Source organism: Sturnus vulgaris, chromosome 8 (assembly GCF_052056855.1).
Source record: "Sturnus vulgaris isolate bStuVul1 chromosome 8, bStuVul1.hap1, whole genome shotgun sequence".
Taxonomy (NCBI): domain Eukaryota; kingdom Metazoa; phylum Chordata; class Aves; order Passeriformes; family Sturnidae; genus Sturnus; species Sturnus vulgaris.
The window spans coordinates 945,666-969,425 of NC_142250.1; the positions used below are offsets into that span (position 1 = coordinate 945,666).

The following is a 23,760-nucleotide window of genomic DNA, read 5'->3' on the forward strand; positions in this document are numbered from 1 at the left end:
ATATATTAAAGCAGCCATGAATGGTTATAGACAGCTGTATACACATGTTCATATACACTGTCTGTGTAGATGTTGCACTCATAGCTTAAGGAGTCACAAGCACTCGCACACGTGCACACGTGCACGGGGAACCCAGGTGGGGTTCACAGAGGTGAGTGTGAGGGTCCCCCTGCCCTGCTGCCCCCTCACCTGGTCAGCGATGAGCCGTGCCAGCACGTCCATGCGCGAGCCCGACTCCGAGATCACCTTGGCAGCGTTGATGACGTCACTCGTGTGCTTCAGTGGGCCCCTCCCCCTTCAGGGAAACACAACAAACGCACCGTGAAACCTGCACGACATCGCCATTAAACAAAGCTACCGACCCCTACACAAGGCACAGAAATTAACCCCCGACTGTCCCCATGTCCCACCTATTCGTATTGTCTGGCACCAGCACGATGCAGAGATACCACAGAGATGTCAGATTCTTCTTACTGACACTACAGCCCAAGCCAAATCCCGATTTTGAGAAATTTCTTGGGCAGTTTGCTATTCCCAGCGTTCTATGGAGTTCCTTTCCCTTCCATGAATTTCCTAGTAACGTTCCAAGGAGGCTCAGCTCCGTGTACTCTGAGAGTCATTACGGGTATCTGGTCAGAAAACCTGTGGTTGGTTTGTTTGAGGTTTTTAGAATTGAATTGGTGCACCCAAACACAAACAGAGATGTACGAACAGGGCTGCAAATGAGCTTACACGTGCCACTCACAGCACAGATACACCGTATCTCCCAAACAATTAGAGAATTTCTTCAGAACTTCAGTCTAGGAGAACAGCCAAGCTCTTGTGAGCAGTTTTTTTCTGTATGCCCCCCTCCCAAGCCCAAAAGGCTGCTTTAATTACAGGAGGATGTTTCTAAGAACTAAGAAGTAAAATGTGAATACTTAAGGCACAAGTATGCCCACCCTTCTCTTCACATTTGTTTGAGCCTCAGCCTCTTCAGTGCTGAAACACTTCACCCAAAGTAAAATCAACAATTAACTGTTCCTCATGCATGTATAAAGTGAGCTTTGCCTTCCAACATCTTTGACAGGATACACTTCTAATTTTACTATGCATTTCATATCCAAAGCTCCAAATCAATTTACAAGTTCTGCACTTGACAAAAGAAGTAGACAAGATGAAAAAAATTAATGTAATTCTTTGTTCAAATGAGAACACTGTTATCCTCAAAGTCGGTATGGTTTTATGTGTAAAGAGCATTCAGTAAAGAAACTCAACCTAAAGATATTACAGTATGGACCTGTACAAACACTGCACTCAGGAATGACAGTGGTGACAACACAACACGGCACATAATGTGTAACCTCTCCTTGATTAATCATATTGCTCAGCAATGGGGGAAAACATACTTGACTAATTAGAGTTCCTTATTAACTTTGGAAGCCCACATTTGGAACCACCTGGAATCCAGTATTTTACACATCACTCTTTTACAGAAAGGCCCTTTCTTTTTATGGTAAACCTACCTGGCAGACCAGTTTATAACACAACTGTAGTGTATGTGGGGAATGAATTTACAAATGCAATCCCCTCTATCTAGGATGAAGGATTTGAAGCCTCACCCACAGCCTGCTGCTATTTCCTATAAACATGTGCTGTGGGAATAAAGAATTGGCTTTTTCTGCATTTAGAAATGGAGTCCTGCCTGCTTATTACTGCAGCCATCCAGAGCCTCTGACATAAGGCACAGGCTTAGCTGCCTTAGGCTATGGCATGATAAGCCATTAGTCCCCGCCCATGATGTTGGGAAGTTCTGACTACTTTGAAAAGAATACTTGAAAAAGTACACCAGAACTGCTGAATCAATGGCCAAATGGAAGAAATGGAGAGAAAAACTAAAGAACCCAAACCAGGATGCTAGTTCAAGTGCAAACACTGAATCTGGACATAAAGACAGAGTCCCTGAGGCAGAGCTGCTGTGGGAACAGCAGACAGCACAGCAAGGTACACACAGGTAATACCCACACCCAGGTGTCCTGTGCCTTCCTCTGCAGCCCTGTGAGGGCTCCACGAAGGAAGCTCGGGCACAATGGGAAGCTGTGCACGAAGGATGGCTCCATGTCACAAACACAGCGAGAGGCAGGAGGGCTCACAGCCCTTCCCAGCAGTCTGCACGTGTGGAGTGGGGCCCGGGAGCAATGGTGAGCAGGAGAGGCTGGGGGACACTCCAGGGCTGTGCCCAGGGCTCTCACGGGCAGTCCTGTCGTTTTATTGTCTGAAATTGAACTAAAGACTTCCATGGTTTTGCTGAGTGACTAGCAGGTTCGATGCATGCTGCCTTCTAATGGAACCAGTGTGGCTGTGCACTTTGTGAATTCCCACTTCTCCTGATTTAGCACAGAATCAGCAGATTCAGAATGCCACTAACTCACATTAACTCCCTGAATCCAGATGTTGGAGACACATCAAGTCTATTAAATCACCTAGGTTGTTTTCACCAGCCACTGCACAGCTTCCTGCCAGTTTTATATGCACTTGCATTTTTTTTCTGGCAAGTCTAAAGTATGAAAAAACGCTGCCTGAAAGGCAATGTTTCTCTGAGCTATCCATCTCACTCTCTGGAACACTTTCCCAGGTATTTGGTCCTTCTCTGTATCACTGTAACAGCATCCCTTTCCTCCTACACATCTACTCCCTGATCCTCCTCCACCACATGCTGAAGCATCCCAAATTATGATGGATAGTGCAGACTCACATGCAATAGCTCATGCACCTACTGCTGCTCAAGAAACAAATACAAAAAACTTTTCCACTAAGTACCATATCCTGGTGAGCAACATCACAAAATTTCTCCATTGTGGAGTTTTCCACCTCTTCCCCTAAAGAAATTCTAATTTTCCCTATGGGTACTATGTAATAGTTTAAATTTTTTTTTTTCAAGTCAGCTTCATTCTTACTGTTCCAGTAAGAATGTTCTTCCCTGGTTCCAGTCTCTAATGTTTAAGGCCAAATTTCACTTCACACACTCAGTTTACTGAAGTTCATCCCCAGTGATTTCACTGAGTTAATAACCTTTAACAGCAGACTGTGGATCCACTGCATGTAAGACCTAACACATCTGTTTTCCTCACACCTCACTATTTCCAAACATAAAAAGCCTTACAGGTTGAACAAGCTGATAACACATTCAAGGCAATGAAAAAACAAAGACAAGACAAGAAGTACTTTATTTGCAAGCAATTATATCTCCCCAAGGTAGTGATGGATTGTTACTAGAGCTCAAATCAACTGCTCTATCCAACAACAAAAATGGGAATAGGCCATAAATAATATATAGAGAGACATCCAGCTAAGTCTAACAAGAAAGAAAATGGATTATGTACAAAGAAAGCAGTCTGAAGTATCTCCACAAAGATATAGGGGGAAAAACCCCAAAACTTCACCCCCGTATTTCTTGAAAGGTACAATCACAGGAGGAAAGAAGTTGGACAGTGTTAATACAACACCAAGGGTCAGGGGTAATTGTGGAAGAGAGCCTGGAGCCTCTCACATCTCACTGTTCTTGCTCCAAGCCAGGACAGACTGAGAGCAGTTCCATCCCTGTCTGCCTGAGCCTAACCACAGTGACTTACCAGGCACCAGGATGGGGCATTCTTTTCTCTTTTCCTTCACTCTGGAATTGCACTCTGAAAAGCAGTGATGCTCTTAATTCTTACAGGAATGGAAACTTCTACTTCAGCTCCAAAACCTCTTTGCCACCTCCTTTTCCAGGCAGAGGAACTGCTCTGTCTGCAAGCAGAGGAGCTGCCCCCAGCCCAGCCCAGCACACAGCCACAGTGCCCAGCACTGCACTGCTCAGCTGCAATCTTCACTGGCAGCCCTGGGCTCCAGGCTCTGACCATTGTGCCAGCAGCAGGCCTGGTGTGAGCTCAGCAGGTGCTGCCAGCCCCCCTCTAACTGCAGCTTTGCCAGGGCACTGCACAGGAGGCACAACTACAAACCAGTGCTAAGCCAGCCGTGTATCCCTGTGCCTGTTCAGAGCTGGGCTCAGCAGGGGAGCAGCTGTGGCAGTGCTGCCCAAAGCCAGGCCTGTGTCCACCTGAGCAGCCCCAGTCGGGACCATCCGTGAGGGCTGGCAGTGCACTGGGACATTTCCTGAGGTGAGGAAGGACACGGCTCCCATCCAGGTGACCAAAGTGCTCCTTCAGGTGCATGTCTGCCCTGAGGGGAGTGCATTACTGACACTGCTGTGCAAGGTACAGCATTCCTCACTCACAGTGAGCCTTTTCTAGCCACTCTTGTGATAGTTAATTCAGGTGTCACCACGGTGCAAGGTTCCATCTGTACCTCCTGCAGCTCCTCCCCAGCCACTCCCTGTGCTTCTCCTCCCTGCTGCTCTGCAAAGCACCTCAGTACTGGCACGGCAGAAATCTGGATTCCAGACTCAATAATACATTCTCATCTGAAGTTTGCTTTTTGTTTTATGAACCTGGTGATTGTGTGCAGTCCTGGGAGCAGGGATAAGGAAGCAGGATTCACACCTCACTCATTACAAATGCTCTCAACTTACTGAGTGAATTCCTTTTTCCTGCAGATCTCTTTGCCTGCCCCTCCCAGCTGAACGAGCAGTTTCAGGTGAAATCTGTGAAGGGCTTGGTGTTCAAGGAGGAAGAATTACACTTTTTAGAATCATGGCTATAAACAAAAATCCCTTTTCTGACACCTGGCTGCACATCTCTATCAGTTACACCTACACAGACAGGAGGCAGTAGAGCTCCTCAGGGGACCCACAGGGGAAGAGGTAATTACAGATTGTTCAGGTGGATCCCAGAGCTGACCTCTGCCAGTTTGTTACACCTGTACACACAGGAATAAGAAAGATTTTTCCTGTCGTGAATTTTCTGTCACTGTCTGGGTGTACAGGTTTGGAAATTACAAGAGAAGAAATCTCAATTATGGCAAAATTAAGTGAACGAATTAAGGCCAAACCCCCACTCGACATTTACAGGTGCAATGGCTGAAGCAGGTCTATTCCTTAACAAAATTAATGTAACACAAATCAAAGTGTAGCCAGACGAGAAAAGGGCAGAGTGAAAAAAACATTAAAAGGCATGAAGTAAACAACCATAAACGTGTTGTAATAAATAGTATTTTGTAGGTAGACATACCTTTTGTGAGTAATGCAATTTAAGACTTACAAAAATACCTGGATTCTATGGATCTAAGAATGGGACAGTGCAGTTCCAGGCAATGTGAACAGAGCATATATATGTGTCTGTCTATTCTGTAATTCTGGAAGTGAAAATGGGTTTAATACAGGAGTTTCTCTTCCTTCCCTCCAAGAGCAGGGTGATACACACAAACCCAACCTGAGCATTCTGTAAAGGAGTGTTTGTACATCTCTGCTGGCTTGACACCTTTCTGTCTGTGCAGAAAGAAGCCAGCCCCTGACCCTGGTGCCCTTCCAAACCTCTTGGCAGCAAGGCCAGCAGAGCAGCTGCCCCAACTGTCTCTCAGCTCCAAATGGTGTCTGCTGAGGACAAATAAATCCCATCAATCTGTAATCAAACAAACAAGAAGCAGGCAGGCTATAACAGAGACAAGTAACAGCCCACATCATTTTTCAGGCATAAATACTGTCCAACTAATGGAAAACAAGCTTTTATGGCTTCTGGAAAGATCAGGACCTGTAAATACGATGTCTCTTCAGACAGGGTCTGTAACCTCCTGTTGTGTTTTCAGGATCTGCCTAAACAATACAGAGAAAATAGATGAAGTCACTGCTAAGGAGATGCCAAACCTGGAAGAGCACACTCCAAGAGGGACTGGTTATCAAAGGCTGCTGCCACAGCAGAGGGCAGGACAGAAGCAACCTGGTTTCTCTGGGATCTGCCTTGGTGTTGGAGCTGCTCAGTTCTTTATTCATGGCTTGAATAAAGAGAATGCTTAAACAACTTACATTGATACTGATGTGGAAAAAGGAACTAGGTTAGCAGGCCAAATCTGGAATAAAGAATTACCTGAGATAAGCAGGAAGAAAAAGTAGATGCAATGAAAAAAAGGATACATGCCCTCAGGGAGGAAAATCAAACAGAGAGATACACCCAGAGAGTCAGTCCCTACACAGCAGAGAGTGAGAGGCACTGAGTGAGTTTCAGTGGATCACAAATCCATCAGGAGCCAGCACCAGCATGCTGCAGAAGAGGAGGAAAGAATACAGAGGAGAAATAAACATTTCTGGTCTTTCTTACAGAGGTGTGTGTAGGAGAACTCCTGGAAAGATGTCAGGCTTCGTTTAGGAGAGAAGACTCAGTGCCAGCAGAATGGATTAGGTCTGGCTTTGCTGCTAAGTTCAGCTTATTCCAGTGCACTGGGCACAGCAGTGGCACTCACACAGAACAAGCCCAGCACCAGTGACATCCCCCACTGCCAGGGCCTGTCCCACAGGCATCTGTCCTGTCCAAGTGGCCACCCTGCTCCTGGCAGCTGCACTTCCACAGTCTCCCCTCCCCAAGGCACAACAATACTGCAACTCTGGCTAAAGGAACAGTGAAAATGAAAGCCAGTGCAAAGATCCATGGGATTAGTTAAAGGCTTTACACCTCTGTGGCAGTGAAATGGGAATTGAAAATTACTGCTATTTACAGCAATTCTTTTAGATCAATACAACTTTCTATCAGTCCTATGATTCTTTCTTTTACTCCTCTACTATCTAGATACTCATTGCTGATCTCATATTGGCAGTTCTCTTATCTGGGTCATGCTTCTCTTCCCAAGTCCCCCAGCTCTACAAAATAAAGCCAAGCTCTTATTTAGAAGGCTCTGCTCTACGAGGGACCCAGTAATTTATTTTTGTTGCTCTTACTTGCTGTATTGTGCAATCCAAGACCAAAATACAGCTACCAAGAATTTTCTCAGCATTTCACACAATACAGAAGCAGATTTTTCAAAGACCTTCAGTGATTATCAACTTCAATTCTGATGGCCATGTCCAAAATTCCCTGAATCTCACTAAGCCCAGGATCACTTGTGGTGTCTGAGGAAAACCTGAGTGCTGTGCTAACTTCACAAAGCACGTGGCAGACCCTGTGGTAGGTTTGTAGCTCCTCTCCAGTGCCACACCCATGTAGCAGGATCAGTGGGCCCTGCCTCCCCATCCATCCCAGCTGCTTCCAAGGACACGGCCCCTCAGGTCCAGCCTCACTCCTTGTGCTCTGAGCTGTGACAGACAGCAGGACAGCACCAGGACAGACAACACCCTTCACCTGCAGCACTGCCTGCACGGTGATCTGAGCACACAAGGACACACGAGGCACCTTCTCCTAACAAGCCCCGAGTTCTCCTCCTCTCTGCTGGGATCAGTGAAGCGACAATCCAGCTCTGTGACCATGACAAGGACAGACAGGTGTATTTCTAAGCTCCCATACTCTGCTTTGTCAGCTGCATCAACTCTGTTACAGCAGTCCAGGCACTGAGAACTTGGCTGCACGGTCCAAGGTGAGCACTGCAAAACAACTGCCACTGGTCCCCAGTTTAAAAAAGCATAAACCCAGAAAGGAATTCCTCCTTCAGAATGCAGCCCCATAGAGCAGAGCACTGCTTTACCATCCTGATCACAGCACTTGTGGAACTGAGAAATCCTGATATAATTCAGAGGGGAAAATGCTGCTATTACTCGAGTAGTTGCTGATAATAATGTTACCTATCAGGGATACTTCACAATTTGGAACTGCCTCTTAAAAGAACCCAGAGGAGAACACAAAGCAGCAGCCAGGTGGGAGCAGAGATGCCAGGAGAGAAGCTGCACCTGCAGCCTGGGAGGCAGGAGAGCAGCTGAAGTTCCAAGTTGTTAAATCCCAATTCTGACAAAACTCATCACAGCAACGAGAGCAGGTGGGAGCAAAGCAGAGGGGTACCTTTGTACAGGTCTGAGTGATGCACTGAATATTTCTGTGTGCAGCAACCACACACAGCACTGCCTGATGTTTACAAATCAAACAATTGTGGCCTCTTCCCACACTTACACTTGTGCACACACACAGACAACCTTTCCCTTCACTTCTACATCCCAAAGTCCAAATCTTCTCTACAACATTTGCAGTTCTCTTGCAACTCTTACAAAATTTGTTAATGAAAATGTGTAATTTCTGCTCAGTTGAGACCAGCTGTAGGAGGTACATATATTAAATAAACAAACAGAACACCATATAATTAAATACTTTTACCTATATATATAAAAAACCCCAACATTATCAAATTCTCCTTGTAATCTAAAGAAGAAAAGCAAAGCTCATTGCTGTTGCTAAACTATTTAATCAGTGGATTTTACACTGAACTACCAAAAAAAAAAAAAAAAAGTCAAAAGCCTGTAGTGATGAAAAAAGTGGAAAGAGAGGAAGCTGCTGTCCTGCAGCAGGTCTCAGCTGGGTATAATACTAAAATACTGCCCCAAACCTGTAATGAATGATAGGCTCAAAGCTGGTAGTGGAAGACAGTAAAATTCACCTTTCAAAATTAGTTCATTCCACTAGCAAAGTCGTATTTTAGAATTTCTCAGAAAATTGTCCTCACCTCATTTGTTTTTTTTTAAATGCACTTTCAGTGTTGCAAACTGAAACTAATGGCATGATCTATAATGTAATTAAAACATTTTGTAGTGAAAAAAGAACAAAGTACTCATAAAAAATGTACATTTTATGTTATATATGCACCTAGCACATCTGCTATGCCACAGGGACAGATGTTTATTAATATGGATATTGGATCATATTGCTAGACTGCTAATGGCTCAGTAATCAATCTTCTAAATACCACACAAGTTTCTGATTATATGCAGAACCAATTATCAAAATATTTCCCAAAAAATCCTGCTTGACTGCTCTGGCCCATGAAAAGCACCATTTGGTGCAGTTTGGTTTCAGTGACAAGGTACAGTATTTTGTTTATAGTAACTATGTTGTATGGAAGACTTGGAGACACTCCCTCTAATATGGCAAATTAAACAAAACTTCATTAAACAAAACTCCAAACCCTCAGGATTAGAGCTCCCCTCTTCTTGCTCTTACCTGGATTACTGGTTTGTGGTCAGAGAGTTTAGTTAGATAATTAGACAATTGGGTTAATTATGGAAATATTGGGCTTCAGCTGAGCATCACTGTTTTAAGATTTCTCAAATCGTATAAATAATGATGATTTATTCAATTAAAGATCATAATACCCTTTTCTAGTATGCCAGCACTTAACTACTGATACCCACTACACACATTTGTCCTCACCCTCACTGTGGATTATTCTCTCACCAACTCTCCTCCTAAGCCCTCATGAAGGTACAGATAAAGTTTACTTCATTGCAAGTCACTAAAGAGGAAAAAGTAAAATGCAAAGAGGAAACTACTTTCAGCATAAAAATATCTACTTTGCATAATGACAAAGAACAGCCCTCGACTGAAATGCATTTTCTCTGTACTTCATCAATTTGATATGTGCCTTGCTCACACTCTGGGAAGAACAGGAAATGGTTGGCTCGAGTTAGGAACAGCCCTGCAGAACCACACAACAGGGAGGGTTATGATGTTCCCATCTCCCACATCTCCCCCATTGCTCTGCTTCATCACCACAGTGTAACAGAGAGACTGAGAAGGAAATCTGTACTGTCAGCCCCAAGCACTCAGAAATCATGAGTCAGGCTCCAAAATCCCACAGAACTGGAATAAACAGCAGCAGAATTGAAATAATACATCTGCAGTTCTTTGTATTTACCTTCTCTTTTCCAAGCCTTCAGGGGTCCCATTTTCAGGATTTGCTCAGCAACCATGAAACTTAATTAAAAAATGCTGGGGGTAGGTGAGTTTCTCTGCAATTACGTATCTCCAGCGCCAAGACACAAAATAATACACACCAAGACTTTTAATCATGTTCTGAGTTAGATGCACTGACATATATGTCTAAAAAAAGAGCAGTTAAAACATGTAAGGTCTTAATTTCTGTCTGCTCATCAAATGGCAGTGAAGCTCTCTTGCAGCCACACAGTGGTGAGAGATAAGTGGGAATATGGCAAGAGAATATTGGCACTGGCTACAATCTACCACTGACACCAAAAACCAAAACAAAAACAAAAACAAAAACCCAGAGCAAAGATTTGAGAAAAATTCTTACCATGGGTGCTGTTTGCTAGAATAGCTTTTGGCAGGCAGTCCTGTCTCTTCGAGTGCTGTTCAAAGCTTACCTCACTTTGCTCTCCTCTCCACCACTGCAGGAATGAGGAATGTGCTACAGGCTGCCAATTCCAGAGCATCCATCACTCCTGCTGCACAACACCGGGGTGAGGAAGGGATTTCCTTCCCCACAGCCAGGCAGGAACTCACCTGCTTGAGAGCTGCAAACTGCAGCCAGGAGCTGGGGCTTTCAGACATCATTCCTCACAGGCCTGGACTGCCTGTGCAACCTTAGCAAGGCAGGCCATTCACATTCATTAGGTACTGCCAGGCTTTCTTCATGACCAAGAAGGCAGGAGACTTTCCTGAAAGGACACACAGGTCCTGCACAAGATTGTATTAACACAAGTGACACCATCCAGCCAGGCAAGTTACTTGGCATCAGCATCAGTGTCACTTTGCTGTGTCAAGACAAAGCATTTGAAAATATGTTTGGCACAGGCTCTCCAGTGAATAAAACTTCCTTGTATCATGGTAGGTAACATTTCCTAGGATGGAAAGGGAGTATTTAAGTTGAATAAAACATGCCCTAAAAACAATGTGGTAGTCCTGAACAAAAACACCACTTCATCTGATTTTTTTCTATCACTATTAAACCACACTTTTTTCTAAGGCCTAAAATTATAGCAGCAGCTTGTTTCCTTAAGCCCACAGGATTTAAAACTGAAGACAACTTCTGGAGTAAGTTACTGCCTTGGCAAGCAGTGCAGTACAACAGCTGCTTCTTCACTGAAATCCTGACAAAATCTTGAGGGTTTCAGTTGCTGAGACAGCAAAGATGTGAAGAATGGCCCCGAGTAACTCAGTGAGGACTTCCCTCTGCAACACCCCCATCATCATTCCTCCCCCCTCCTCCTGTTTGATTTGCCTGCTGTCAGAAGCCGGGGGAGACATTTCCTTCTCCCTGGGGCATGTGGGATGTGCATTCCCAACACTGCTGCTCAAACACCAGGCAGACAGCACCACACAGCTTTGCCATCCTGGCACCTTTGGCCTGCCATACAGGGAGAGTAATTGCTCTTGCACAGAGTCTGATGGACAGGCCTGGAAGGGCCCTTGGAGGAAAAAACTACATAAAGTCCCACAGCTAATTTAAAAAGGTATAGGAAATGAAAGGAAGTAACTCATTGACTCCCCTCTTAATCCAGACTGAACTACTGAATCCAAAAGCAAAGTTATGGCTTGTGGAGAGGAAAGCTGCAACCCAGTGTGGGAAACAGAACATTCCTGACACAGGTAAACTGCAATGATCAATGGGGACAGGACCTGCCCATGTACAGCCCTGAATGCTTGGAAATGCAGAATGCAAGGCAATAGAGAGTGGATGCTCACCAGCCCCTTCCAGCAGCAGCACCTCCCCTGGCAGCAGCTCCTTCCTGCCTATCCTGTGCTTCCCACACCATGCCAATACTCGGTGTAACAGCACTGAGCTCTTCCTGCTCAGTTCCTGCTAACAGATGTCCAGCATCTGGTGCCTGCAGCTCCTGCCTTCCTGTGCAAGCACTGAGAATCCTTTAAGGAAACCACTTTTAGAATATTCATGTTATCCTCATCTGCTACCTCTGACTGGCCCACTTGAAAAGCAGAACCAACAGAGAGCAGGCAGCAATAATGAAGACATTCCAGAGAGAGAAACAGAATCATGCATATTCCAGCACAGAAACCTGGGAGCACTAAATTAACTGGGACCCATGATCTGTTTATAACTACTTAGCAAAAAAAGTTACTTAGGAGCAGAGCATTACCATATGTCTAGCCATTACCACAGGCCTGTGTGTACCAAAGAGGATTCTCAGCCATTACCCACTGAATGCTGCTCTGTGTAAATGATTCGGCCAACAGAAAAAGGATGTTTAAACCAATGAACAAAACTGAAAATAAAGCACTGTTTAATGCTAAAAGTCAGTGAAAGCTCTTAGTGTAAATGGCCAGGTCTTAACTTTACACATAGCTTTCACAGTTTGCCTTCAGCTCTAGGGACAGAGACTCCTGTCAGGACAGCAATGGGTGATCAAGTCATGCAGGTAGAAGTGGGAAGCTGATCTGAATGCTGAAAAGCAGGAACTACACTTCTGTTTCCTCCTTCTCTGACAATGCACTGATCAGAAGCACACTTTCTCCACAAGAGCACTCATTCCTGGGGCAGGCCTGCAGGAAGAAGTGTGCTCACAACATCTCTCCCCTCCTCCTTTCCAGCTCTAATTGTATTTTATTACTTTTCCTTCTTGGTATATTGAGGACCTGTGGCCTTTCCATCAGCCTAAAGAAGACCTCAGTGACAGTGGCAGCTACTTGTAGAGATGATCTCAGTGGTCTATGGCAGAAATATGACTACAATCTTTAAACCAGCTCTTCAAGAGGTTTACCATGAGATGAAGTGTCCCTACTGAACTCCCAAACTCCTTCCAATAGCTCTCACCCACCCCAAGCAGTGGGGTGATGTGACCCCACTATTTCCTAGCAGAGGAACAGCTCTCAGATGGCCTTAGGAGTGCAGGACTGAGAAAGCTCTGAGGAATCTCTGTGAAACAACACCTTTTGCTGGCAATGTGCCATGCACACCCTCTGCACTTCTGCCTTCAGCCATCTTCTTAGCAGCTCAGGGCCTGGGCTAGAGGCTCACTGAGGCCACCCTCTCTGTGTCCCCAGGGCTGTGCCCCAGCCTGGCAACAAGGCAGGAGGATGGGGAGGCAAAGCCCTGGCTAACCTTTCTGAGCCTGAGGTGCCCTGAGAGATGCTGGATGCCACTGCCAGTGCCACCTTAAGGAGAAAGACACGGTTTTGATTCCCAAAAGTACCAAAACAGCAGCTGCCAAAGGTACTGAGTGGAAAAATGTGTGTTAAAAAATGCCATATCGTTTTGGAAGAGGGAAGTGTGAAAACCATTGGCAGGCTATGCAAACTGTGAAAGGTCGTGGTTTAATTAAAAAAGGTTGGAACAGACTCCAGCCATAATTTCAGCAGAAAACAGCACTTCAGCACTGTTTCTTTTGCTCACTGTGCTCCCAAGGTGAGCGTTTGTGCACAGTTTTTCTCAGAAGTATGCATACTCCAGGAAGAAAACTAAACGAAAACACTACTAAATAAAATTAATTCTATGGGAAATGGAGTAAGAGTGCTTGCAACCCTGCAGCTTCTGGGAACAGATGTATTTTATTAGATGGCAATTCCATCCTAGCCTGAGTCTTGGTCATAAAGAAACCAAAGGTTCTTTCCTGTGGAAATTATTTCCTGTGGGTTTAGCACTCAAGAGAGAAGCAAGTCAGACATTTGGTAGGGTGAAGAGGGGGATGAGGAATAATACAGCAGAAGTGATACTGGAAAAACAAAAGCCTTAGCTCTCAGAAATAACCATGCCTTCATCTGCCAGAAAAGGGCAACTCCAGCAATGCTGCAGTTCCCAGTCTAGGAAAGAAGGGAAAGCTGTAATAAAATCATCATTTAGGAATGACTGAAATAATATACTTCAGTAGAGGAAATTCTAACTATACTCCTTCTCCCCAGCCTAGAATGTACTTGTGTTTCTGCAACTACTACTCATGTTCATGTACCCCCATTAGGTGCTGTCTGTATTATCAAGCTCACAAACTCTGCAGTGACAACTCCAGACTTGTCACCAGACCAGCCAGGTCACCAGTGCAGTATTTGCCATCCATCCATCCTCAGACAATGAACTGTCAAGAGAAACGTGGGTGTACATCATACTCTACACCATGATGGATCTCTTGTAAGCAAAACTTCCATTTGAATCAGCATTAAATTCACAGGGGAAAAAATGTAACTAATATTTTATGTCAAATTTCTGGTTGGAATTAATTCACTGCTGTGCCTACCCTTCCAATGAAGGGGCTGATAACTGCAAAAGTTTCCAGTCTTATTTCTTGGAAGGCCTCCAAAGGTTTAAGCTTCTAACTTCTGCTAATTAATTCAGAAGGAACCTGAACATATGGTGTTATAGCCAAAAATATATAGCATATACAAAATATAGCAAATAAATCCCATAAAAATAGGCCTATATTTTAAAGGGTAAAAAGCTGGGAGAGGTGCTTTGCCTTTTTAATGACTGCTTCTTTATTTTCCTAGGAGACATTGCTGGGTGCTCTCACCCAAGAACAGCTTGAACAAAATAAACACAAAAACAAGACTTGCGTCAAGACCCCGAGGCTCCCACGGCAGGTCCATGCCGAGCTTTGGACAATGTCACACAGCTGTCCCAGCTCTGAGTCCCCTAACACCGGCATGGGGACAGCATTCCAGCCCTCCCTGATCACCACCTCGGACCCAGGACAGAACTGGCACTGCTGTGTTCACATACACACATGAGGCATGGACAGTAGGTACTCATTGTTCTCTCTGCCCATCCAGAAAACATCTGATCTCCTCACTTTTTCTCCTCAACTTTTACACTAAGGGCTGTAGTACTAGATACTCTGAAATAACTGTTACACTAATTGTAATATTGCCAAGAATGCAAGGAATTCATTGAAATCTTACCCAAGACTACAGGAAAAGTAAGAAACAAGCAAGAGCTGTTCCCTCTGATTATTGTGGTTGTGTCAGCATTGCTCTGCCCTGTGCTGACCCACACATGAGGTGTGACTAACACATCAGCACAAACCAAGCATTTCTACACAAACACCACAATTAAGAGCCTTACTGTTTAAAATTAAACACATTTTCTTGGACTTCCATTTATAAAATTCTTTTAGTATGTGGAGCATGTAATTGCTCTAATCAGAGGAATTAATCTTCACAGCTTCCATGACTACAAGGCATTCTACAGCAAACAAGAAATGATTCAGAAGTGGCTTCACACAGTCAGCAGTAAGTCAACTACACATATCACACAAGTAAACCACCACCAGAATTTTTAAGCTGAAAAGTTTTACACAGGATTTTAACCAGATAACTGGGAGTATTCTGTTTGTGAGAATGTGCCTGGATTTCTACTTGTATACATGAAATTTAGGAGTCATTTTCCATTCTAGCTACAAATGACTTTAAAGTCAATTAAAACATTATCCTAAATTAACTTTCATGTCTACACGGAAAAGGCTCCATTCATACAACAGGTTCAATTTCTGAGCCTTGCTACTTGTATCAATATCTGGTTTCCTTGCAGGAAAATAAGATTTTTTTTAAAAAATTATTTGCAAGCATTGACAATATAAAAAGTTAAACAAGAAAGGTCAAATGTCAAGAGAAAATATTTTTTGTCACCTTTCTATCAAAGGTCTGACTGTAACTGTTAAGCTCAATAAAACAACAGTATTATGCTCACTTTCATTTCTGTTCCAAGGAAATGGAAGTTGCACAAGTAAAGCACCTTTTTTAAAAACAGTTTTTAAATGAAAGAACAAACTGTGAACGTCTTACTCTTCCAAGGAAACAGGCAACAGATAAAGTGAGAAATAATTACACATGCTTATCATGCAGAAAGATATCCACAATGTAATTATGTCACTGAGAGAAGGAGGAAATAATAACAGAACATCTTTCTGTCCTGACACCTGCTGAAGAGCTTTTATTGTCCCAGACATCCCAAGACCAATTTCAGGGATGTAGAAGTGTAGCTGATTGTAGCAGAGCACTGTGAATGCCAGCCTGCAGTCAGCACTCAGAGGTGAGAGCCAGTGTGTGTTTGTTTTGTCAGCCAAGGCACAGAACAGAGGTGCCCGAAATGGCTGTGGCTAAGGGACAACAGGTGACACAAAGGAACAGAAGCCTGCAAAAACCAAGCTGATGCACACAGGCCTGTGTATGTACTGTCCTCCTCCTGCCGTGATGCCGACAGGCAGCTCCAGTTGATCCTCTCCCTTTGGTATTTCTACTCCAGTTTGGAGTAACAGCAAAGCCATTTCCTGGCTGCAGCTGTACTTGAGCACAGACACGGTGCAGAGGGAAGGATGAAAGGCTCTGCTCCTTCTTTTGGCCATCAGCTGCTCAGTGCAGTGCTGTGCAGTCTTTAATGTGCTTTGTTAACCTGCAGAGAGCAGTGCAGGGGGGTGTGTGCCTCTGCTCCCCCACATCCCTGCAGCTGCCACTGCCACCAGCACACCCTGTGGCACTGAGGCAATCCTGACTGCTTAATCCCCAGCAGAAAGGGCAAAATCTCACTGAGCATTCATGACCTACTGTGTTTGGTTAATAATGCTACTATTGATGGTAACTGTGCCTACTACAGGAAAACAAATCCACTTAGCCTGCAGGCAAATTGGATAAATATATATATACTTAGAGCAACACTGTCACACAGCCAAACTGTTACGTTATTTTTGTTTCTTAAATATTTCTCTTTTTTGGTTCTAAGACTTCAATCCACCAGGTGATTTTCCCTTTGGAATAACGGTTGTATAAAGTAAGTAATATATTTAGATTTTATAGGTTTTTTAGAAGTTTTACTATCAAAGCAGGAATATTTAACAATTATTAGAATTATATTGAGTAGCAACTGCAAAATCACATTAAATACTTGCTGGTATAAATATTTAAGAATCAGCTGAAATTATTTCTACTATAAAAGTGGCAGAAGCATCCATGATACTTTGCATATTCTTGCATATTCTGTGCAAGTATCATTAATAAAGACACAGCAGTAGTGTACAGGAAATTCAGACTCAGTCACAAGCTTTTGGGATGGGCAGGAGGACACAGATACTGGATTTCTGCCTCCAAAATCCTGAGTTATTTGTGCAAATATTAGAAGGTCTGTGGCATTCAGGCAGAAGGAGCAGTATCATTTACTCATTTACCTTAAAAAACATCTCTACCTAAGTAACACAAGTAGAAGCTGCTCCTACCACAGAAGGGCCAGAAAGAGGCAAGGAGGGCAGCAGATTTCAGGGTGCAATGAAAAAGCTCCACAGAACTTCAAAAGCATCTGGCTGCTGGATGGGAAACAGGAGGATCACAGGTAGCTCTGAAGTGGGAAGGGGCACCAGGAAAAGTAAATCCAATGGTGAGTTTTGGTGAGGAGGTTCATGGATGGCCTTGACTAGGAACAGAAGTCTCTTCTGTCCTCTTTGTCATGTGTGTGTCTCAGTGTCTCTGAGCCCAGTACCACAGAACTGCAAGCCCAGAGGAACCAGCCCGAGCACTGTGGCTACCACCAGGTGAGGAGCCAAGGCAGCTGCACTTGGTGCTACAGAGAGGAAAGCTCACCCAAGCTGCAACCCTTGAAGTACTAGAGAACTGCATTTAGTCTTACTACAAGGATAGAAGGCACAGCTTTTGGAGGATGACTTAGCTAGATTTTCTTTTCCTAGCTTTGTTAATTTGTTTTGCTATTTTCGCTGTATTTCTCATATTAACTCCAATATTGATGCCATTTTAGAAACAAATGTCAAGTAGCAAGAACAAATATGAGACACTTTCTGAACAGTTTGCTGAGAGCTGCACTGTTGTTTAAAGAAAGTGTTCATATGGCCCCATTTGGAATCTAACAGCCTCCAGAAGGGTAAGGGGTAGAGCCCAGCCGTTCTCCTTTCCTGTTTACACCTCTCACAGAGAGGTGAGAGGGATGGTCCCAGAGCCCTCAACAGGCACTGTGAATCCTGAAGCCCTGGCTGCACACTGTCACGACAGGCTGTACTACAGCCCAGCCAGGGCAATTACCAGCTCTGGGCTCTCTGTGGTGCATCTACAGAATCACCTCTGACACAGCAGCAAGCTCTGCCTGGTGTCCCTGCCTTACCTGGGCCCTGCTGATACCTCTCCTATCATCAAAGTGCTGTGAAAATCCTGCACGGAGACATCCTGCAGTTCTGTTTGAAGGAACTTTCCCTGCTGCACAGGGCTCAAACAACAAGACTATTCTCAAATCTTCACAGCAGAGCTCCCTTTATGCTTAAACCATTGACCCTTCCTTGTTCCTTTCTCAACAGGAATTACCAGTTCCAGTGTTGTGATCCAAAGCACTGCTTGAATTAGGTACACGTTCCCTTCTATGAGCAAAAGGGACTTGGCATGTTTATTGGCAAGTAGCTTTTTAACTGTAGATCTGCTTTGGCAATGGGAAACAAAAATCCTGCTCCATTTACACATAAAGCTTAGGGAAAAACAAAACAAACCAAATGCAACCCTGGCGTTTTTCTTGTACATTTTTAACCAATCAGAAGAGAAATTAGAAAACTTCCACTAAAACATTATTAGAACTGTTGTAGCAGGTCAGGCCACTTCTTGCTATTTACTTCTACAGAAGACGGAGAAGAAAACCCAAAACTTTGAAAACCACTCATTGAGATTAAGTAACAATGAAAGCAAGGTAATACCATGAGGAACAATAGCAATCAGCTTATATAGCAAGTGACTCAAACACAGAAATTTACTATTTGTCTGAGTAGCTTCTGATGTAACAAATACAAGATGTCAGGACCTTTTATCCCTTCCATGCTCAAGAACTTGGGAGCTGCAGAGTGGCGAGCTCAGAGAAGGTGAGCTGGTTCATGCTGTGCCTTCTGCAATATTCATGCCCTGGGTGCCCAGAGAAGGGTCTGGAGCAGCTCAGGGAGCTGGGAAAGGGGCTCAGCCTGCAGAAAGGAGGCTCAGGAGTGATGTTCTGGCTCTGCACAGCTCCCTGGCAGGAGGGTGCAGCCAGAGGCTTCAGGCTCTGCTCCCAGGGACCAGTGACATGATGAGGGAATGGCTTCAGGCTGCACCAAGGGGAGGTCTGTGCTAGGTATTAAGGAAAATGTCTCCACTGAAAGGGTGGTCAGCATTGGAATAGGCTGTCCAAGGAAGTGATGGAATCATCATTCCTAGAACTGCTCAAAACATGGGATGTGGCACTTTGGGACACAGTTTAGCAATGAACATGGCAGTGCTGGTTTAATGGATGAACTCAATGGCCTTAAGGATCTTTTCCAACCTAAACAGTTCCATGATCTGCTCCCAGATTTCCAGAGAGCAGAAGTGAAGAGCCAGCTGTGCTCCTCAGCACTTACCACTTCCAACTTTGATAAGCAGCAACAGGAGCAAGAGCCACGAGAGTTCACCTATAACTCACACAGATACAAATCTTCCTTTTACCACACTTCATTATTAAAGAAGAAACACTACTTTTTATTGAAGGAGATATTTAAAATCAGCTTTATAACAGATCACAGACTTCTCCATGCAGATCTTTACCCCATATGACCTGCAGGGAGATTTGGGAAGTGCCAGTGTGATAAAATGCAACAGCTGCCTTCCCCAGAAGGAGCCTGCAGCAGAGCCCAGCTGTGTCCCAGCTGTGTCCCAGCTGCTGCAGCCCTGCTCACTGACACCACCAACATACCAAGAGATGGTTCCTCGTCTCCTGCATGGAAGGACTGGTTTTATGAGGCAGTAAGTGTCCTCAAAGAGTGGCTGTGCTAAGGCTTCACCTGTCAGCAACTGTTTCCCTGCTAACTAGACTGGGGGAGGGAAGGACTGACACCACCACCACCATCTTCCTTTGTTATCATCAATTTGATGAGATTTGCACAACATTTAATTCAGAGCATGGCAGAAAAAGCTCCTGCACTTAAACTTGTTTCCTGTTGTAAGAGCACCACTGAACACATACTGGCAGCAGAAAGAAAAACCAGCTTTGAGAGCTATCTGCTGTGCTACTCTTCATTCTTTAAACTACATCTAGCAGCACAAGAGTTCTGATGAAAGCAACAGCAATAATGGGATATAAAATATGTATGAGCCTGAATGTGTTCTGTCACACATGGGCTCTGTACAGCGTGTTTCATGCTTGACAGCACTCTCTGATACAAGCAGACAGAACAACAGATGAGACAAATCTACAGCTTAAAATCGAGATTATTTTGTTACTTTTTCCCCTATTACTGAGAACAGAAACAGAGTGCTAAAACACGTGCAAAAAACCTACCAACAAATTAATAAGAGAGAACAAAGGCAAAAAACTAGGAATAAGCATAATTCAAAACATTAAATCCCCCAACACTTCAGTGCTCCTACCTGATGTGCTGCATTAGCTGAGCCACTCAATTTTGCAAACACTATGAGCTACCATTAAAAACCTCTGTATTTTGCTGCTGTAATAGCTGACAACAACTCCCAGCATTTCTAAGTATTCAAGAACCCTTTTTTTACAAAATTACCTTGTGAAGTCAGTCATCTCCATCATAATCACACACATCCTCTTGGCCAGAACAATTATGTCATTGCTGGTGTCATCCCAGATTTCAATCTCTGCATCGAGCTTACTCTTGACTTTTTTGAAGTCGGCCACTTGCTCAGCTATCTTTTCCTTTTCAGCTTCTGGCAGTTGAGTCATCTTGGCCTAAAACAGAATAATTTGATTTGTAAAACATCCGTGTCAGAGTATTTTCTTTCTTTAAACAAAACCACTGCACATTAATAAATACACAGTTTAAACACACTATGGCCTGAGCCAACTGTTCGAGTCTGAGCACTTCTAAATTTCAACATTTGTATGTTGTCACTTTTGTGACTGGGTTGGGACAAATAAATAATCTCAGTGTGATGGGGATAGTGGTGCTCCTGAAACCATTACTTTTAACATAGTGAGAGAAAGAAGATTAAATTCTTCCAAAGAGGCTTTATGAAAGATGACTGATAAATTTTTCTGTTTCTTAGGGCTAAGGGAGCCTAAGTAGTTTTAAGTATGATATATGTTAGAGTTACAAAATGCAGTATTGATTCAGGTAAGAAATAATCAATGAAAAGAGTTAATTGCCCTGAAACACTCAGGTATGCTTCTTCTCTCTTCTGAGAAGGCTCTGTATTATCATTTTAGGAAGTGAAAAAGATTTAATTGTTCAAACAGGCATCTTCTGTCTTTGCAGAAGACAAATGGATGAACGTGTCAGAAATCAGAATGTGAATAAGATTACCAAAAGCTCCTGAAAATGCAGCGTGGTGAGAGAAAAGTTTTTGCTTAATGCTGTCCATGAGCAGCCGTGGGTCAGACAGCCCTGCTGTGTCAGGCCAGGCAGCAGCCAGGGCTAAGCCATGGCCACATGGAGCTCTGGCCCTTCAGCACAGCTCCCACCCAGACAGGAGCCATGCTGGCCCTGATGGCTCTGCTGCCGTGCTGCTTCTACCCTCACACCTTCCCTTCAGGCCACAGGAACCCACAACTGCACACAGCAATTATTGCCACACTGCCATCACTCTGTCATTACACAATAAATGGCTTCTGACTTATTCTGCTATGGAAAACATGATCAACCACCAGTAATGGAAAGTGATTTGTTTGTAATTAATAAAATGGATAATCAGCTCTACACATAATGTGTATGTTTTTCAAGCCGTGCCTTTTTAGAGATTTTATTTATGCTAGAATCACTGTTACAGGGTTAGCTCTCTCACTTATACAAATTACTGAAAATTACAGGTTTCCCAGCATGTACCTGTAATTGGCAGTCACAAAATCACACAGAACCACAGAATGGCTAAGGGTGGAAGGAACCACCTGAGTGGTCAGAATTACCCTCCAGTCACAGAATTAGAAAGCACAACTATTTTGAGGCTACTTCTCCCATGTTGTTAAAAAACCCCCAAATGGGATACAGAGAGAAGAGAACTTCTATGATCTCACACATGTTTGCTGATGGGTGGCTCTCTGTGTATTTCCTAACCCCCAGCTTCAACACTGGTTTGAGTCCAACATCACAGGCCTGGATCTTGAAACCACAGCAAAGATGACAATTTAATGAGGGGACTGTGACATCCAGCATCCTGCTATCTGCCAACAATAATGAGCTTCAGGTGCAATGAGACATTATCCACTGCAACAAAGAGCCAAGGAAACTGTAAATCCAACCTTATCTTTTCTCTCCTTTCCCTCATACTGCTTTAAAAACATGTCCAACAAAATAAAGCAATTGTATACAGAGCCTTTTAAGCACAGATTTAACTTTGTATTGAAATAGGCAACACAACAGTAATTGTGAAATAAAGATCTAAGCTGAATGACTATTACATGAATGCAGGTTTATTTAGTCCAGCAGAAGAAAATGGATTTTCACCACTTTTAAGAAAAAAAGTTATTACTGCAGTAGCAGATAACAGAGTTAGGACTAGGTGAGAGAAAAAGTTCTATCTGTGCTATTTCCTTCCTTCTATTAAAAAAAAAGTATAGATTTTTTTCTTAAATTTCCCCAACTTAACTTTTCTGAAGGCTGCTTGTCCCTAGTAGCTGGAATCAGTATTATGTGAATTGTCCCATTTAAAACCTGACTGAGCCTGTGAGACTGCTGTTTCCTTCCATTACCCTCCCCCGCCTCTGTCAGCTCCCCACCGAAGAAACTCAACTTTTAAGGCCATGTAAGGACACATGGGGGTAAGTAAGTGGTGAAGATTTTGATTCTCTCTCCCTGGTACATTGCTGGCCAATGACATCCCAACTCTAAGGAGAGGCCTTTTGCCCACCTTTGTCTCCAGCTGCTCTCCAAGGATTTGACTTTCACATAAACTTTGATTATGCTCTTAAGATCTCAGACTGACATACATCTTTTCTGTCCTGACCCCCCAAACCAAATGACTGGCCATATCCACACCAGCACCACTCTTATCACTTACAGGGACCAGAAAGGAAAGAAAGGCAACAGAAAGCAGCACAATAAATTCAAGCAAAATCAAAGAATCTCCCTTGAAAATTACTTAACATTTCCAGCTTTGTAGGCTGCAATATGTCATGTAACTACAGAGAAGGAAAGTGGAAAACACTGTTTTCCTGCAATTTTGTAGGTTACAAGGAAACAAACCCCAGTTTCCCAAATGAGCACATGAAAAACTTCTGAGAGCTTTTACAAGCAAGAACACAAAATAACCTGCTCCTCACATACTGTAGTTTTACAATAATGGCAGAGATGCCAGAAGAACGGATTTGTGAACCTGCTTTGTCTTAAGAGCTGAGGCTTTCATTCCACCAGAGCTCCAGCAGCTACAAAAAGCCCTGTGGTCTGTTCCTGCCCTCCTGCTGCAGTCAGCTGAACATTTGGTGAAAAAGAACAGGACCCCTGCAAATCACTCCAAGCACAGCAGTACATTTTAATCGTGCTGTTTCACAGCACTGCCAATCACGAGCTTTACCTGTGTTCTTCTTGAACAAACTTTGCAGAGCACTGTCATAAAATACACATGTGAGCTGAGCCCTGAGCAGGTGAGTGGCATCCCTGCCGTGGAACTTGATGATCTTTGAGGTCCTTTCCCAGCCAAATCATTCCCTGAGTCTGATCCTGTCTGAGTGTCAGTGTGTCCATAAGTGAATTCAGAGACAAAAGGGATTCTGCTACAACGAGTAAGACATGTCCACTACCCTTTACTACCACTTTTCTGCTGAGGACATTACTTTGTGAGTTTGGATGAAGAGGTGACAGATGATGCTGGATGTTCAGCATTCACAGCTAAGTGGATCCACGCCCCCAGAGATGAACTGTGTGGGTGTGTGATGCTGACAGTGGGGAGAAGCTGTGTTCCTTTCAATACTTCCCTACCTGCTGTCACCAGCTGCCTTCTCCCAGTTTCAACAACTGCAGCAAGCCTGCTGAAGTGCAACATTCCTTAAACAAGTTCAGAGAGTGCCTCATTTGTTCTGCCATGACAGTTC

At 43.8% G+C, this 23,760-nt stretch overlaps 1 protein-coding gene across 3 annotated transcripts in view; it reads right to left on the bottom strand.

The window, feature by feature from the left end:
* Positions 1-23,760, bottom strand: part of CTNNA3 (catenin alpha 3) — a 369,305-nt gene that overhangs the window by 19,741 nt on the left and 325,804 nt on the right. For all 3 annotated transcript variants that reach the window (XM_014883316.2, XM_088168652.1, XM_088168651.1), the window contains 2 exons: positions 20,285-20,466; positions 190-295 (listed from right to left, as the gene is read on the bottom strand). In XM_014883316.2, coding sequence (XP_014738802.1) covers positions 190-295; positions 20,285-20,466 — 288 coding nt within the window. The remainder of the gene's footprint in view (positions 1-189; positions 296-20,284; positions 20,467-23,760) is intronic.